Source organism: Anomaloglossus baeobatrachus, chromosome 5 (assembly GCF_048569485.1).
Source record: "Anomaloglossus baeobatrachus isolate aAnoBae1 chromosome 5, aAnoBae1.hap1, whole genome shotgun sequence".
NCBI lineage: Eukaryota > Metazoa > Chordata > Amphibia > Anura > Aromobatidae > Anomaloglossus > Anomaloglossus baeobatrachus.
This window is the reverse complement of record NC_134357.1, coordinates 49,392,514-49,408,187: the sequence shown is the minus strand read 5'-3', so window position 1 is coordinate 49,408,187 and position 15,674 is coordinate 49,392,514. Positions and strand designations below refer to the sequence as shown.

Genomic DNA, 15,674 nt, shown 5'->3' with positions numbered 1-15,674 from the left:
TCCAACTTTACTGTTGGTAGTGTGTTTTGGGGGTGATTTGCCTTTTGGCCTCCAAACATGGTGTGTGTTCTGACATCCAAAAGATCAATTTTGGTCTCATCTGACCAGACTATATTCTCTCAGTATTTCACAGGCTTGTCTAAATGTTGTTGAGCAAACTTTAAACGTAAACGTGCTGGAACATGCTTTTTGTTTAACAGCGGAGTCTTCCGTGGTGAGCGTGCATACAGGCCATGGAGGGTGAGTGCATTACTTATTGTTTTATTTGAAACAATAGCACCTGCTGATTCCAGGTCTTTCTGTAGCTCTATACATTTGGTTCTTGGAAAACTCTTTTGATATTTTTTTCATTCCTTTGTCTGAAATATTGCAGGCAGCACCTGGTCAGATATGGTTTATTGTGAAAAGATGTTCTTTCCACTTACAAATTATGGCCCTAACAGTGCTCACTGGAAAACTTCAGTAGTTTAGAAATTCTTCTGTAACCAATGCCAGCAGTATGTTTTGCAATAATAAGGTTGCAAACGTCTTGAGAGCGCTCACTGGTTTTACCCATCATGAGATATTTCTTGTGTAGCACCTTGGTGATTAGACACCTTTTTACAAGCCATGAGTTGAGCCAGCTGATATTTGTAATTAAGTAGTAGGATTGCTTTCTAATTACTGATTGCAAAGGTCTGAAGACAGCTCACTGGTTTTACCCATCATGAGATGTTTCTTGTGTGGCACCTTGGTAATGAGGCACCTTTTTATAGGCCATCAGTTGAACCAGCTAATATTATTTTTAACTAAGCAGCAGGATTCTAATTACTGATATTTTTCAGCTGGTGTCACGACTTTCCATGGCTTTTTACACCTTTCTTATTTGTTATGGTCTTACATATAGAATTAAAAAAAACCATTCACTATACTATGTAGCAAAACAGTGGCCACTAATAATGCCACGTTAGCGTTCCAAGAAACACAGCGCTGACATTGCTAGAATGGTGCCAGATTGTAAGCTGAGTATATGTTTTTTTATTTTATTTGATAAGGGGACTATAGCATTTAAGAAATAGTTGTCCAGTCGAGGATAACCCCTTTAACAAGTTATATTGTGAGCCCCAGTGGAGACAGTGATGATTGTGCACATAAAGCGCTGTGGAATTAAGCAGAATTGCGCTATATAAGCGAGTAAACTTAAATACATATATAAATGTCTAAATATGCATCTATGAATAAAGAACTGTTATTCTAGTGTTTAATGCATTGTATTATCTAGCACTAACACCATGTATTTCCTTTCACAGTGGGTCGGAGGTCATTCTCCTGCATTTGGATTTTCACCTTCTTCAAGTGTTGAGATTATTCCCTTTTTTCCACATGTTTACACATCTACTATTCCCCCTCATGCTGGAAAATGTTGGGTTGAAAAGAAAACACCTAATTGCAAGGTATTTATCATTTAAATTTCCTATTCTACTGTATGTGTGTACTTTCATCATGCCTCTGGGTAGAGCAAGATTTTAATGATGTCATTCTTCAAGAAATTAAGAAGGAAAATTAGGGCACTGCTCAATATAAAAAAAATATTTTTTTGCAGGGGCAAATATTCACACTCTGCGTTATGATTGCGCTATTTTCTGCAGAAATCAGGGTGATGTGGCAGAAAAATTCCTGTAACAGCTTCGTGGTGCTCGTTCATAGTTCCAGAAAAGTCCAAGAAGTAAGTATAAAAGAACTGAAGGCACTCACCGATCTTTGCTGTGCAGTGAAATCTTTTTACCACAGATTGAAGTTACATGCTGTGGCAGTGGGGAGGGGGTAAGACGGGACAACGCGTCAGACGACGGCTGTTTCGCACTCTTTCACAGTGCTTCGACAGGTCGAAGCACTGTGAAAGAGTGCGAAACGGCCGTCGTCTGACGCATTGTCCCGTCTTACCCCTTCCCTGCTGCTACAGCATGTAACTTCCATCTGTGGTAAAAAGTTTTCACTGCACAGCAAAGATTGATGATGTCATTCTTAGACTGGCCCGATTCCTCTATTTCTGCTATTCCTGCCCATTTATTCCACTAACAGCGCCAGCAGGACAGGTAATAGAGGTTTTCCAGGTTTATAATATTAATGACCTATTGTGATCTATCCCCAACTATCAGCGGTTTGCAGAGCTGGCCGTGGCATGATGTAATATTAAAATAGAGACAAAGTCAGTGGTTGCTCTCAGATGCTGCAGCTTAGCTCCTATTAAAGCAAATAGGAGATGAACTGCAGTACCTAAGAACGGCCACTACACAGTGAATGCAGCTGTGCTGTTCAGCCCTGTTCATTGTTTATGTCCAGATCCCACTGAAGCTACATACAGTTGATTGGTGGGGGTGTCTGGTGTTGGACCCCTAGCAATCTGATATTGATAGCCTAATCTAAGGCGGGCTTTAAACGTTGCGACATCGCTAGCAATTGCTAGCGATGTCCAGCGCAATAGCACCCACCCCCATCGCACATGCGATATCTGGTGATCGCTGCCGTAGCGAACATTATCACTACGGCAGCTTCACACACACATACCTGCTCGACGACATCGCTGTGACTGCCGAACTATCCCTCCTTCAAGGGGGAGGTGCGTTCGGCGTCACAGCAACGTCACCGCGATGTCACTAATCGGCCGGCCAATAGAAGCAGAGGTGCGTAGATGAGCAGGACATAACATCACGCCCACCTCCTTCCTTCCGCATTGCCGGCGGGACGCAGGTAAGGAGATGTTTGTCAGTCCTGCGGGTTTACACACAACGATGTGTGGAGCTGCAGGAACGACAAATAACATCGTACCTGGGGTCGACCCGACATTATGAAAATGAACGACGCTACACGGATCACCGATTTTCGACGCTTTTGCGATCGTATATCGTCGCACCTAGGATTTACATGTTGCGATGTCGCTACCGGTGCCGGATGTGTGTCACTAACGATGTGACCCCGACGATATTTCGGAAGCGATGTCGCAACGTGTAAAGCCCCCCTGAGGTTTGGTCGTCAATATAAGGCTTAAAGCTCATTTAAAAGGGTTGTCTGTGATTAGTCTATTTCTTTTTCTTTTTTTTTTGGAGGAGAAGGGCAAGAAATAACTTAAAGAGTTATTTTCCTGATCATAAATGGTTAATGATGCCAAGTGCATGAAAAACAAACAATTGTGCAACTTCCTTGTTATAAAAATCCTTTCCCTTCTCAAGAACAGAGATTTTTAGGTGTATTGTCTACTTCCCGATTTCTAAGGTATCGACCACCTCTTCAGGGAGTGGTGGCTGGTGTCCTAGGCAAGGATAGAGTAATCACTTCTCTGGGGCTGGCCGGATCACTGAATCCAGCTTCAGGGCCCAATCATTTTGAAGTGTTTCTGTGGAGGTGGCCAAGCAGCCGAGGGGCTCCTCGGCAGTCCTTTGGTGGTCCACGCCTTGGCCACCTTCACAGAGCAATGTGGAAGGGATCGGTCGTGGGGATCCTGGCTGAGTGTTTGGTCTTTTATACTGTATGTGCAAGCCATACCTGTGATTAGGCCGTCATGCAGACCAGAATTCTTTCTTAAAGTCTATTGCTCAACATTACGCACAGTACTTCCAACACATCACTATTGCAGGCACAATACTTGAACAGGTTCTTTACAGTATATTTGATTTTAAGGCATTTTTTCACTTCAGGCTGCTCCATAGTTCCTGGTACTACTGCTGCTATTTATACATCCTCCTCCTTACTGCCTGGCACCATGGTTTCACAAAATAAAGGCAAAAAAGTTCCACACAGCCTTGGCCTCGTCCCACCCACAAGGACCCATTTAGCATAAGGGTTTCAACCGCTATCAGACACAGCTCGTCTTCTGTTCCCGGCCTGCTGTTCTATTCTCCCAGGTCTATGCCACGCCTCTCTTGAGGACTAGTATCGCTGGAGTCAGTCCACTAACCAGGAACTGTCTGTAAAATTTGGGTCTGGTACTCATGACTTTGGGATGGAAGTGACCCTCTAACCACTCCTGACTGGAGCCCTTCTGTTGCTTGCCAGACTTAACCTTTCACCCAGGTCTATGCAAATATTATAATACCTCACTAACACTGCTATCCCTATGCATGTATTAGGACAGCAATGTACTTATTCCTCATCTTTTCATTGATTTATGTATTTGTGTGTTTTACATGTTTATGTTTGCTAAATAAACATTATCATTTTTAAGCCAATAAAACTCCACTGTTTTCTCCTTTTATACAACATAACTCTATTACAGCATAGATTAAACAGAAACAATACGAATCACATTACATCAATACGATTGGTATCTTAAGAGGGCAACGTGACAGCCCATCCAACTCCTTACAAAGATGGGGCTAGATTTTTTTTTTATCTGAAGGCCTCTTACAGAATCACCATATTTTTCAGATTATAAAACGTTCTTTTCCTCCCAAAAATTTGGAAGGAAGATGAGGGGTGCGTCTTATAATCTGAACGTAGCTTACCTCGGGAGTTAGAAAGGGGTCACAGGAGATGCTGCTGGCTGCGGGGGCTGTACTGCGGACTGTGCTGGGGGCGGTTAGGCAGGGGCCACCATTCTGAAAATGTTGGCAGTGCAGGCTTCAAATAACAGTGCCCGTAGTTGGCTCTCTGCTTAAGATCTCATCTGCGTACGTGCCGCCTCTGGCCCATTGATCTCCCTTCAGCAGACTTAAGGAAAATGTTACTCGGGGGTGGCACGTGCGCAGATGAGATTTTGGCTTGTCATTGAGCTGAGAGCTCCATCTGTACATGCACCAACTTCAGGTGCCATTTTTTTTAAGCCTGCACCGCCAACAATTTCTGGATGCTCCTCCTACCTCACAGTACCCACAGTGAACATCTGGGACACCTGCCACACTGCCCACAGCATTGCCCTAATCTACCACCGCCCTTGCCTCCTGTGATCCTGCTCCACCACCGCTGCTGCCCCTCCTCCAGTGAGACACCACCGGATTGTAAAACAGACCCCATATTTTTTTCCCTTTTTTTCCTCTAAATTTGGGGTGCGTCTTATAAAGCTAAAAGTACGGTACTTATGGCTATGGGTTCTGTCTGGTATTGTAGGCGATTCCCATGCAAGTGTTTTTTTAGCTGCCCTGCAATACCAAACACAACCAGTAGACAGCTGTGGCGCTGCTTCTTGGAAAAAAAAACACCTCATTGTTTCTGGAAAAGGGAATTTGATTTCCTAACTGCCCCCTTTTATCTATATCCCACACTTAGATTAGATTAATGAAATGTTTTGAGTATGTATTAAAAATTATTGCTGACAATGCAAAAATATGCTATTTAAAAAGGGTCCATTGCATATGAGGAATGGCTAAAATGACTCTGCTGTCCTTTCTGTTGGCTGAATGAACCAAGCTCCTTTCCTATTAATGAGGTACAATGCTGAGATATGACAGGGACACTATATATATTAAATGGAGCAATGAGAAATGATAATCCCACCGGAGAAGACCTTGGCAAAAGAAAATAGAAAGCTGCAGCGGTAGATGAAAATATACAAGAATTGGAGCACTTCATGCTTTGCTTACGAAACACAAGGCTCTCTAACCTCGCCTGATAGAAAAGAAAATCAATGTCCAATCGTGTCCAGTTTTGGTCTCCTGAAAACATCACTGATTACACTTGAAAGGAAATCTTTCCATTGAATGCTAACCATGATACTTATGAGGACGTCTCAAGATTTGTATTTATTGAATACGTTTCTATTATAGCACTGCACATATTCTATTACCTCTGAGTAAAACCCTTTTCCCCCAGCTGCAGTTTGTTTTAAAAACAACCCATGCTTTACTAGCCCACCTCAGGTCCAGTGCTGAGTCTTAAGGGTACTTTACACGCTGTGATATCGGTAACGATATATCGGCGGGGTCACGTCGTTAGTGACGCACATCCGACGCCGTTACCGACATCGCAGCGTGTAACACCAATGAGCGACGATCAACGAGCACAAAAACGTGAAAAATCGTTGCTCCTTGACACGTCACTTATTTCCTTAATATCGTTGCAGCTGCAGGTACGATGTTGTTCCTCGTTCCTGCGGCAGCACACATCGCTATGTGTGAAACCGCAGGAGCGACGAACATCTCCTTACCTGCGTCCACCGGCAATGAGGAAGGAAGGAGGTGGGTGGGATGTTACGTCCCGCTCATCTCCGCCCCTCCACTTCTATTGGACGCTTGCCGTGTGACGTTGCTGTGATGCCGCACGAACCGCCCCCATGGAAAGGAGGCGGTTCGCCAGCCAGAGCAATGTCGCAGGGCAGGTAAGTCCGTGTGACGGGGACTAACGAGGTTGTGCGCCACGGGCAGCGATTTGCCTGTGTCGTACAACCGACGGGGGCGGGTACACTCGCTTGCGATCTCGCTAGCGAAATCGCAGCGTGTAATGTACCCTTTAGTTGCCGCTCTTGGTGTCTGGTATTGTCTGCAGTGATTATATCACAACGCCTGTGCTGCAGCCAATCAGTGAGCTCTGAGCAGCTCATGCTGTGACATCAGTACTGCGGAAAATAACACACCAGGAGCAGCGGTACTCAACGCTGGACCTGTGCAGGGTTAGAAAAACCCACTTTGTTTCTTTTAAACATAATGCAGCTGAGGATATGTTTTTTTTCCTATATATATATATATATATATATATATATATATATATATATATATATATATATATATATATATATATATATACAGTTAGGTCCAGAAATATTTGGACAGTGACACAAGTTTTGTTATTTTAGCTGTTTACAAAAACATGTTCAGAAATACAATTATATATATAATATGGGCTGAAAGTGCACACTCCCAGCTGCAATATGAGAGTTTTCACATCCAAATCGGAGAAAGGGTTTAGGAATCATAGCTCTGTAATGCATAGCCTCCTCTTTTTCAAGGGACCAAAAGTAATTGGACAAGGGACTCTAAGGGCTGCAATTAACTCTGAAGGCATCTCCCTCGTTAACCTGTAATCAATGAAGTAGTTAAAAGGTCTGGGGTTGATTACAGGTGTGTGGTTTTGCATTTGGAAGCTGTTGCTGTGACCAGACAACATGCGGTCTAAGGAACTCTCAATTGAGGTGAAGCAGAACATCCTGAGGCTGAAAAAAAAGAAAAAATCCATCAGAGAGATAGCAGACATGCTTGGAGTAGCAAAATCAACAGTCGGGTACATTCTGAGAAAAAAGGAATTGACTGGTGAGCTTGGGAACTCAAAAAGGCCTGGGCGTCCACGGATGACAACAGTGGTGGATGATCGCCACATACTTTCTTTGGTGAAGAAGAACCCGTTCACAACATCAACTGAAGTCCAGAACACTCTCAGTGAAGTAGGTGTATCTGTCTCTAAGTCAACAGTAAAGAGAAGACTCCATGAAAGTAAATACAAAGGGTTCACATCTAGATGCAAACCATTCATCAATTCCAAAAATAGACAGGCCAGAGTTAAATTTGCTGAAAAACACTTCATGAAGCCAGCTCAGTTCTGGAAAAGTATTCTATGGACAGATGAGACCAAGATCAACCTGTACCAGAATGATGGGAAGAAAAAAGTTTGGAGAAGAAAGGGAACGGCACATGATCCAAGGCACACCACATCCTCTGTAAAACATGGTGGAGGCAACGTGATGGCATGGGCATGCATGGCTTTCAATGGCACTGGGTCACTTGTGTTTATTGATGACATAACAGCAGACAAGAGTAGCTGGATGAATTCTGAAGTGTACCGGGATATACTTTCAGCCCAGATTCAGCCAAATGCCGCAAAGTTGATCGGACGGCGCTTCATAGTACAGATGGACAATGACCCCAAGCATACAGCCAAAGCTACCCAGGAGTTCATGAGTGCAAAAAAGTGGAACATTCTGCAATGGCCAAGTCAATCACCAGATCGTAACCCAATTGAGCATGCATTTCACTTGCTCAAATCCAGACTTAAGACGGAAAGACCCACAAACAAGCAAGACCTGAAGGCTGCGGCTGTAAAGACCTGGCAAAGCATTAAGAAGGATGAAACTCAGCGTTTGGTGATGTCCATGGGTTCCAGACTTAAGGCAGTGATTGCTTCCAAAGGATTCGCAACAAAATATTGAAAATAAAAATATTTTGTAGGGGTTTGGTTTATTTGTCCAATTACTTTTGACCTCCTAAAATGTGGAGTGTTTGTAAAGAAATGTGTACAATTCCTACAATTTCTATCAGATATTTTTGTTCAAACCTTCAAATTAAACGTTACAATCTGCACTTGAATTCTGTTGTAGAGGTTTCATTTCAAATCCAATGTGGTGGCATGCAGAGCCCAACTCGCGAAAATTGTGTCACTGTCCAAATATTTCTGGACCTAACTGTATATATATATATACACTGCTAAAAAAATTAAAGGGGACACTCAAATAACACATCCTAGATCTGAGTGAATGAAATATTCTCATTGAATACTTTGTTCTGCACAAAGTTGAATGTGCTAATAACAAAATCACACAAGAATCATCAATGGAAATCAAATGTTTTAACCAATGGAGGCCTGGATTTGAAGACACACACAAAATGAAAGTGGAAACAAGTCAAAATGAAAATCAAAACAAGAGAAAATTAAAGTGAAAACAAGTCAAAATGAGGCTCAGTATTGTGTGTGGCTTCCCCGTGCCTGTATGACCACACAACAATCCCTGGGCATGCTCCTGATGAGGTTGCGGATGGTCTCCTGAGGGATCTCCTTCTAGACCTGGTCTAAAGCATCCACCAACTCCTGGACAGTCTGTGGTGCAAGGTGCAATGTGACGTTGGTGGATGTAGCGAGACATGATGTCTCAGATGTGCTCAATTGGATTCAGGTCTGGGGAACGGGTGGGCCAGTCCATAGCTTCAATGCTTTCATCTTGCAAGAACCACACCACAGCCACATGAGGTCTGGCATTGTCCTGCTTTAGGAGGAACCCAGGGCCAACTGCACCAGCATATGGTCCACAAGGGGTCTGAGGATCTCATCTCGATACCTAATAATAATAATAATAATAATAATGGCAGTTAGGCTACCGCTGGCGAGCACATGGAGGGCTGTGCGGCCCCAAAAAGAAATGCCACCCCACACCACTACTGACCCCCTGCCAAACCGGTCATGCTGAATGTTGCAGGCAGTAGATCACTCTCCACGGCGTCTCCAGACTCTGTCACGTCTGTCACATGTACTCATTGTGAACCTGCTTTCATCTGTGGTGAATTTGCCAATCCTGGTGTTCTTTGGCAAATGTCAAGCGTCCTGCACGGTGTTGGGCAGTGAGCACAACCCCCATCTGTTGACGTTGGGCCCTCATGCCATCCTCATGGAGTCGGTTTCAAACCATTTGTGCCGACACATGCACGTTTGTGGCCTGCTGGCGGTCATTTTGCAGGGTTCTGGCAGTGCTTCTCCTGTTCCTCCTTGCACAAATGCGGAGGTAGCGGTCCTGCTGCTGGGTTGTTGCCCTCCTACGGCCCCCTCCATGTCTCCTGGGGTACTGACCTGTCTCCTTGTAGCTCCTCCATCCGCTGGACACTACGCTGACAGACACAGCAAACCTTCTTGCCACAGCTCGCATTGATGTGCCATCCTGGAAGAGCTGCACTACCTGTGCCACTTGTGTGGGTTGTAGAGTCCGTCTCATGCTACCATGAGTGCGAGAACACAACCAACATCCAAAAGTGACCAAAACATCAGCCAGAAAGCATTGTACTGAGATGTGGTATGTGGTCCCCACCTGCAGAAACACTCCTTTATTGAGTGCGTCTTGATAATTGCCAATAATTTCCATCTGATGTCTTTTCCATTTACACAACAGCATGTGAAATTAATTGTCAATCAGTGTTGCTTCCTAAGTGGACAGTTTGATTTCACAGAAGTTTGATTAACTTGAAGTTATATTTGGTTGGTTAAGTGTTCCCTTTAATTTTTTGAGCAGTATGTATACATACAGTGTGTCCACCCATATCCTGTCCACTGCCATTAACTTGAGAATGGCGGCAGCTATAGGCATAGAAGTGGTGTCTAGGTATAGTAAGGTGTCCATATGCTACACAATGAAACCACCTATAGCGCCACCTGGTGGAAAACAATGGAGTTAGCATTTTTATCTCGAAAACATGGGCATGCTAATGTGCCGCCCAGGGTTATGAGCTACTATAATTGGGGAATGTCACTTTGGTGGCCATTGCCCGATCCCGTGCCCTGGGTGCTTTTTAAAAGGGAAATATTTATAAGGGATTTTAGAATAAAGTTCACACGTGACGCCACTTGCGGTTTGTGGCTTTGCGGATGGAGCCGCCGCTGCGCAGTCTTTGCTACTCGGGCTGGTTTTAGTGGCAGCCTGGATGTTAGGCACTCCGCAAGCAGGGCCAGGCCCCTGAGGATAGGTGATGTAATTGGCGTTGAAAGAAAGTAGGCTACAATGGAGGTTTCAGTGTAACTGGTTCTTTTTTCTCACTGCAAACTGGTACTGGTCACTCGAGGCCGGCTGGTCTCAACCGCAGGTCCTCTTAGTACCAGTGCTGGTTTAGTGATCTGGTGGCTTCTTTCCCCTGCACCCGACTTTGGTTGGTGGGTTCCCGTGGCTTGGAGCAGCTGGGGTTCCCCTCCAGGTTGTCTTTTACAGCAGTCCATATGACGGTAGCGTGAACCCTGTGGGGTTGGAGTCTCTGGTCCTGTCCCTGGTTCTCCCGTTGCTACCGAGTCCCAAACTTTAAGGTCAATGAGGTCCTTGATGGTCCCCTCACTGTGCAGACTTTATCAGGTCTGCCTAGAGCGTTCGCCTGACCTAGGATTCTGTACCACGTTGGTGCGTAGTTCCAGGAGGACTCCACCGTACTCCACCGACAACAATCCGCCTGGGCCCTCAGGTCACTGTTCACTCCGGACAGTCCTTCCTTTTTCTCTCACTGTCACCTCTCGCCTCCCATCTCTCAAACTGACTGTTTGACTGTCCACTGTCTGCCCCTCCCACCTGGTTGTCTAGTGGACTGGATTGGCTCCACCTCTAGGCGGCAATCCATTGGTCCAACCCTAGCCTGGTACCATTCTATGGGGGATGTTGGGGCAAAGCAGGGATTATCTGGAGTGTTTGAATGTTACCGGCACTGGTCTTCTGGGTCCCTAGGGGGTAGGCCCTGCATCCTGGTGGGGATGCAGTAACTTGTAGCTCCCTGATGGCTTCATGGGCGCTACAATAACATGCTACTCAATGCCCATTGCTCAGTGTCATTGGCGGTGATGCGTGTATATGTGTCCATTGTACCGCCTCAGAACGCCGGGCATAGGGTCATTGCACATGACCAGAAGTCCCCTGCACTTCGCTGGCAGCAGGGAGGTGAGTGCAAACATGCCTCTGACACTGCGCATTCATTAGCATGTTAGCAAGCCCACAGGGGCATGCTTACATACTAAGGGGGCCGACTACCAAAGGGAACCAACACCCTTGCAACTAGTCACTGGCCTCATTAGCATATCATAAAGGATCTTTAGAAATACTTTTTCTAAATATCTCTTTATCTGTGCTACCATAGACTGGGACTGCTAGGCAGGGATTAGCAATATGGATCCAGGACCGTTCTTGGTGCATACAGGACTTGACAGGTTCCCTTTAAATATAAATCGTATGATCCTCTACTTAAAGTAACTCTGGCAGGACAAAATGACTATTCAAACCAAGCACAGATGCTCAGTGCACCCTTGCCATTGCCAAATAGTACATTACATCTTGTTTCCATCTCCCTCGGCCCTCTGCTGGCTCCTTTATCACCACAGCTGTCAATCAATGAAGAGGAGTGTAGAGATACCGTAGATGGAAAACAAATAGATATAAGGATGCACTGATTACCCTTCATCAGGACCGAGATCATTGGCAACATCAATAGTCTGAGACTGCTGGACTAGAGCCCTAGGAATCAGCTGCCACCTCCCATCATCTGTGGTTCTTTTTTTATTAACTAGTCTAGCACAACGTCATTGTTGCATCTGGATGAACATGTGATATCGCGACAGTCTGGCTATTTAAAAGAAGAACCACAGAGACAGTCGGCACAGGTCTCATCCAATGGCCAAAGAGTAATGATGGAGCCAACGGACCTGGTCCTGTGAATCGATTTGTATCAACTCTAGCACTGAATTGTTTGGCTACATCAGTGGTGCACCAAGTGCCCTCGCTTGGTTTGAACAGTCTTTCTGTGTTGACAGACTTCTTTTAAAACTTTAATCTGACTCTTCTAAACATAAAATATCAGATATAACCATCCTTTAACAGTTGTATTATTTTGTGCTGATTTGTTAATTTATCTTTATAAAGAAGGTGCTCTTTCTTGTATTGAGAGCTCCATATCTCCCTCCACCTTGCCTTTACAAATGTGATTTAGGTAGCTGCCATTTAACTCATTTATATATCTGTCTTCTGTAAGCTCCCTTGATTGGTGACTGCTGGAATCCAATTATTTTATCTTTTAGAGGGATTTTCCAGGGTTATAAGAATCATGAAATAATCTTTTCCTAACCCTTATTTCCCCCATGATACAGTTGTGACTCCCCCAGGTTTCTTGCAATGATCATATATTCATATGCATGCATCATACATGCAGGGTTGTCAATGTTCTTTTTATTTTTTTGGACACTATCAAAAAATGATGGACAGACAATATTTTTATGGAAACATTGGAATAGAATTATCAATAATAATAATAATAATAATAGTAAAATTATGATAGTAAAAAAAAGCTGTATATGTTTCTTTAGCTTCAAAAAAATCATGGACACCTCAAATTTCTTTAACAGACATTGCAAAAAAAGTGCTCTATTTTTATGGACTGTCAGGGAATTTCTGGACAGTTGACAACCCTGCATGTATCTGACTTTTTCAGCTACTCGCTAACCTAAACGGTTATATGTGCCTCTACGGCATATGACCTGTAGCTGTTACGTCAATAATGGATTGCGTGTTATCACTGCAGAACATGCTGGTAAGTTTGAGCATGGTTTCTAAAAATATGGATGACTCTCTTTAACCTTAAAAAGGTTTTTCACTACTAACATGATCTCCTTTCTTTTGTCCTAACTCTTCCTAACTAACACTTTCCTAATATACTTCTGCTATCAACTCTGCTCCTGTAAGCTTAGCTCTAAGAGTCTCGTAAATACCTTCATTGCTGTTTTAGCTTTGATCCTTCCAGATGCAGTCTGAAATTGGACCAATTGAACAGGACACATCACTAGTGGGGGGCGATACTGCCTGTCTGTGAGTAATAGCAGTCTGGGTATACATACCCAGATCACACTTCACTCTCCTCCCAGCCCACAACAGTAACATGCCCTGCTTAGTTGGTCCATTTCCGGTCTGCAGCCAGAAGGATAAAAGCTACAACAACAATAAAAGTATTTACGAGCCTCTTAGATATAAGCTTACAGTAGCAGCGTACATAGGAATGTGTTACAACTTACTCTCTGTGAGCAACAGTAGTCTGGGTACGCATGCCCAGATCATACTTCACTTTCCTCTCAACCGCCAGCAGTGACATGCCCTGCTTAGTTGGTCCAATTCTGGTCTGCAGCCAGAAGGATCAAAGCTACAACAACAATAAAGATATTTATGATCATCTTAGAGATAAGCTTACAGGAGCAGCATAAATAGCAGGAGTTTATTAGGAATGTGTTAGTACTGACTCTGTGAGCAACAGCAGTCTGGGTACACATGCCCAGATCACACTTCACTTCCCTCTCAGCCCCCAGGAGTGATGTGCCCTGCTTAGTTGGTCTAATTCTGGTCTGAAATCAGAAGGATCAAAGCTACAACAACAATATAGGTATTTACACACCTCTTAGAAATAAGCTTACAGGAGCAAAAGTATATTAGGGATGTGTTAGTTAGGAAGAGTTAGGACAAAAGAAAGGGGATCAAATCAGTAGTGGAAAACCTTGTTAAGACAGTACGAAATGAAATTAAAAAAGGAGCTCAAACTCCTATAAAGAAATGTTATAAAATCAATCAGACTTTTGTAACATTTGCAACAGATCTTTATTAGTGAAAGAAAAGAATATTTGTTGTCCTAGTTTGCCCGTGTGTAAATGAGATCTAATCACATTTTCAAACAGAACATGGTTAATTAAATATAATGTAAAAACTGCACATTTCACTTCTCGGGAAAAAAAAAAAGATAAATAATCTCAGGATTAATGTTTTAGTCCCACAATTCATTTCTATTATGCATATCTCATTAATTGTAGAAAATATCTGAAAATGATTATACTTCAGCTTCATACAAACTATTAATCTTATCATGCTTAAATGGTCCCGTAAACAGCACAAACATACATTTGTCCCTATTATGAGCTTTCATTAATATACAGCAAAGTCCTGCTGGGCGAATTTGATACTTATTGATGGCCACGTATATTAGCGCAGTGTGAACAAGCTGTTAGTCACTATTAAAAATTAACCTTAGAAAGCCCACTGTGGATTGTCTAAAGAGCTTCTGCCACTTTTCCTGGGTGATTTAGGGCATTTCAAGGTCATCCTTTTATTCCATTGTTCCCCATGGGTAGAACAATGTAGAAAAACTCTGCATGTGGATGGCGAGGAGAGACTATTATACAGACCTGCTGCTATGTGAAGTGAATGCTTGCGGGCTGACTAGCCTGATGTTTACCAGCAGATTTCACAGCTGCCATTCGCATTTCCTATACATCAACTCCATAAAAGAAATAGATTAAAATAAAGCAATCAAGAGTGAAAAATCTCTGAGTATCTCAATTCATTGACCTTGTGAAGGTCAAACTGTTTTGCTGCATGATTAAACTGACACATATAAAAATCCTATCACATAGGCAGATGGATCGCATTCGGCAACTATCCTGAAAATTGGGAAAATTTAGTTTTAATGAAAATTAATGTAACATAAAATAAGTTATCTTGTGTTTCTCCTTTCCTTTTTTTGGTGCACGTATTTCTCTGCTCTATAGAATGTGTAATGAGCAGAAGCTGCGGCTCGTGTTCAGTTTCTTCTTACAATCCAGACGGAAAGAAGCGACATATGCTCAGCAGTTTCTTCTTTTAGTTCGTTTTACAAGCTTTATAAGACAAAATGCAGCTTTTGTGTAGCAACAAATATTCAGAAGTCTCACGGACAACTGGAAGGATGCAGAAGTATTTCCCTCCCGGTCTTGATCCAGAATCTGTCGGCGAGGTGGATAAAATTGATTTAAGGGAACCTGTCACCAAATTTGGTGACTATAAGCTGACGCCGCCACCAGTGAGCTCTTATATACAGCATTCTAGCAAGAGTCCAGGCCACTGTGTAAAACGTAAAAATCACTTTATTATACTCACCCAAGGGGTGGTGCAATGCAGACTGGTCAGATGACTCTGTCGCGGGCGGAGGAGGGGATGCTGCGCTCACCCACTGCTCGGGTCCGGCTACTGCTGCTGCTGCTGCTGCTCGGGGGTGGCTCAAGCGGTGGGCCGGATCCCAGGGACTCGAGCGGCGTTCCTCGCCCGTAAGTGAAAGGGGGGTGGTGTGTGGTTTGGGGATATTGTCCGTGACGCCACCCACGGTTGTGGTGAAGTTGTGACACCACCGCTGTTCTGGACGGGGATCCCGGGAGCGATGACAGGGAGCAGCTTGGATGTTGGTTCTCCCCTCCGT

The 15,674-nt window shown here is 43.8% G+C and overlaps 1 protein-coding gene across 1 annotated transcript in view; it reads left to right on the top strand.

Annotated features, from left to right (window-relative positions):
* Positions 1-15,674, top strand: part of TCERG1L (transcription elongation regulator 1 like) — a 320,959-nt gene that overhangs the window by 25,393 nt on the left and 279,892 nt on the right. Inside the window, exon 2 of the mRNA XM_075348474.1 lies at positions 1,290-1,433. Coding sequence (XP_075204589.1) covers positions 1,290-1,433 — 144 coding nt within the window. The remainder of the gene's footprint in view (positions 1-1,289; positions 1,434-15,674) is intronic.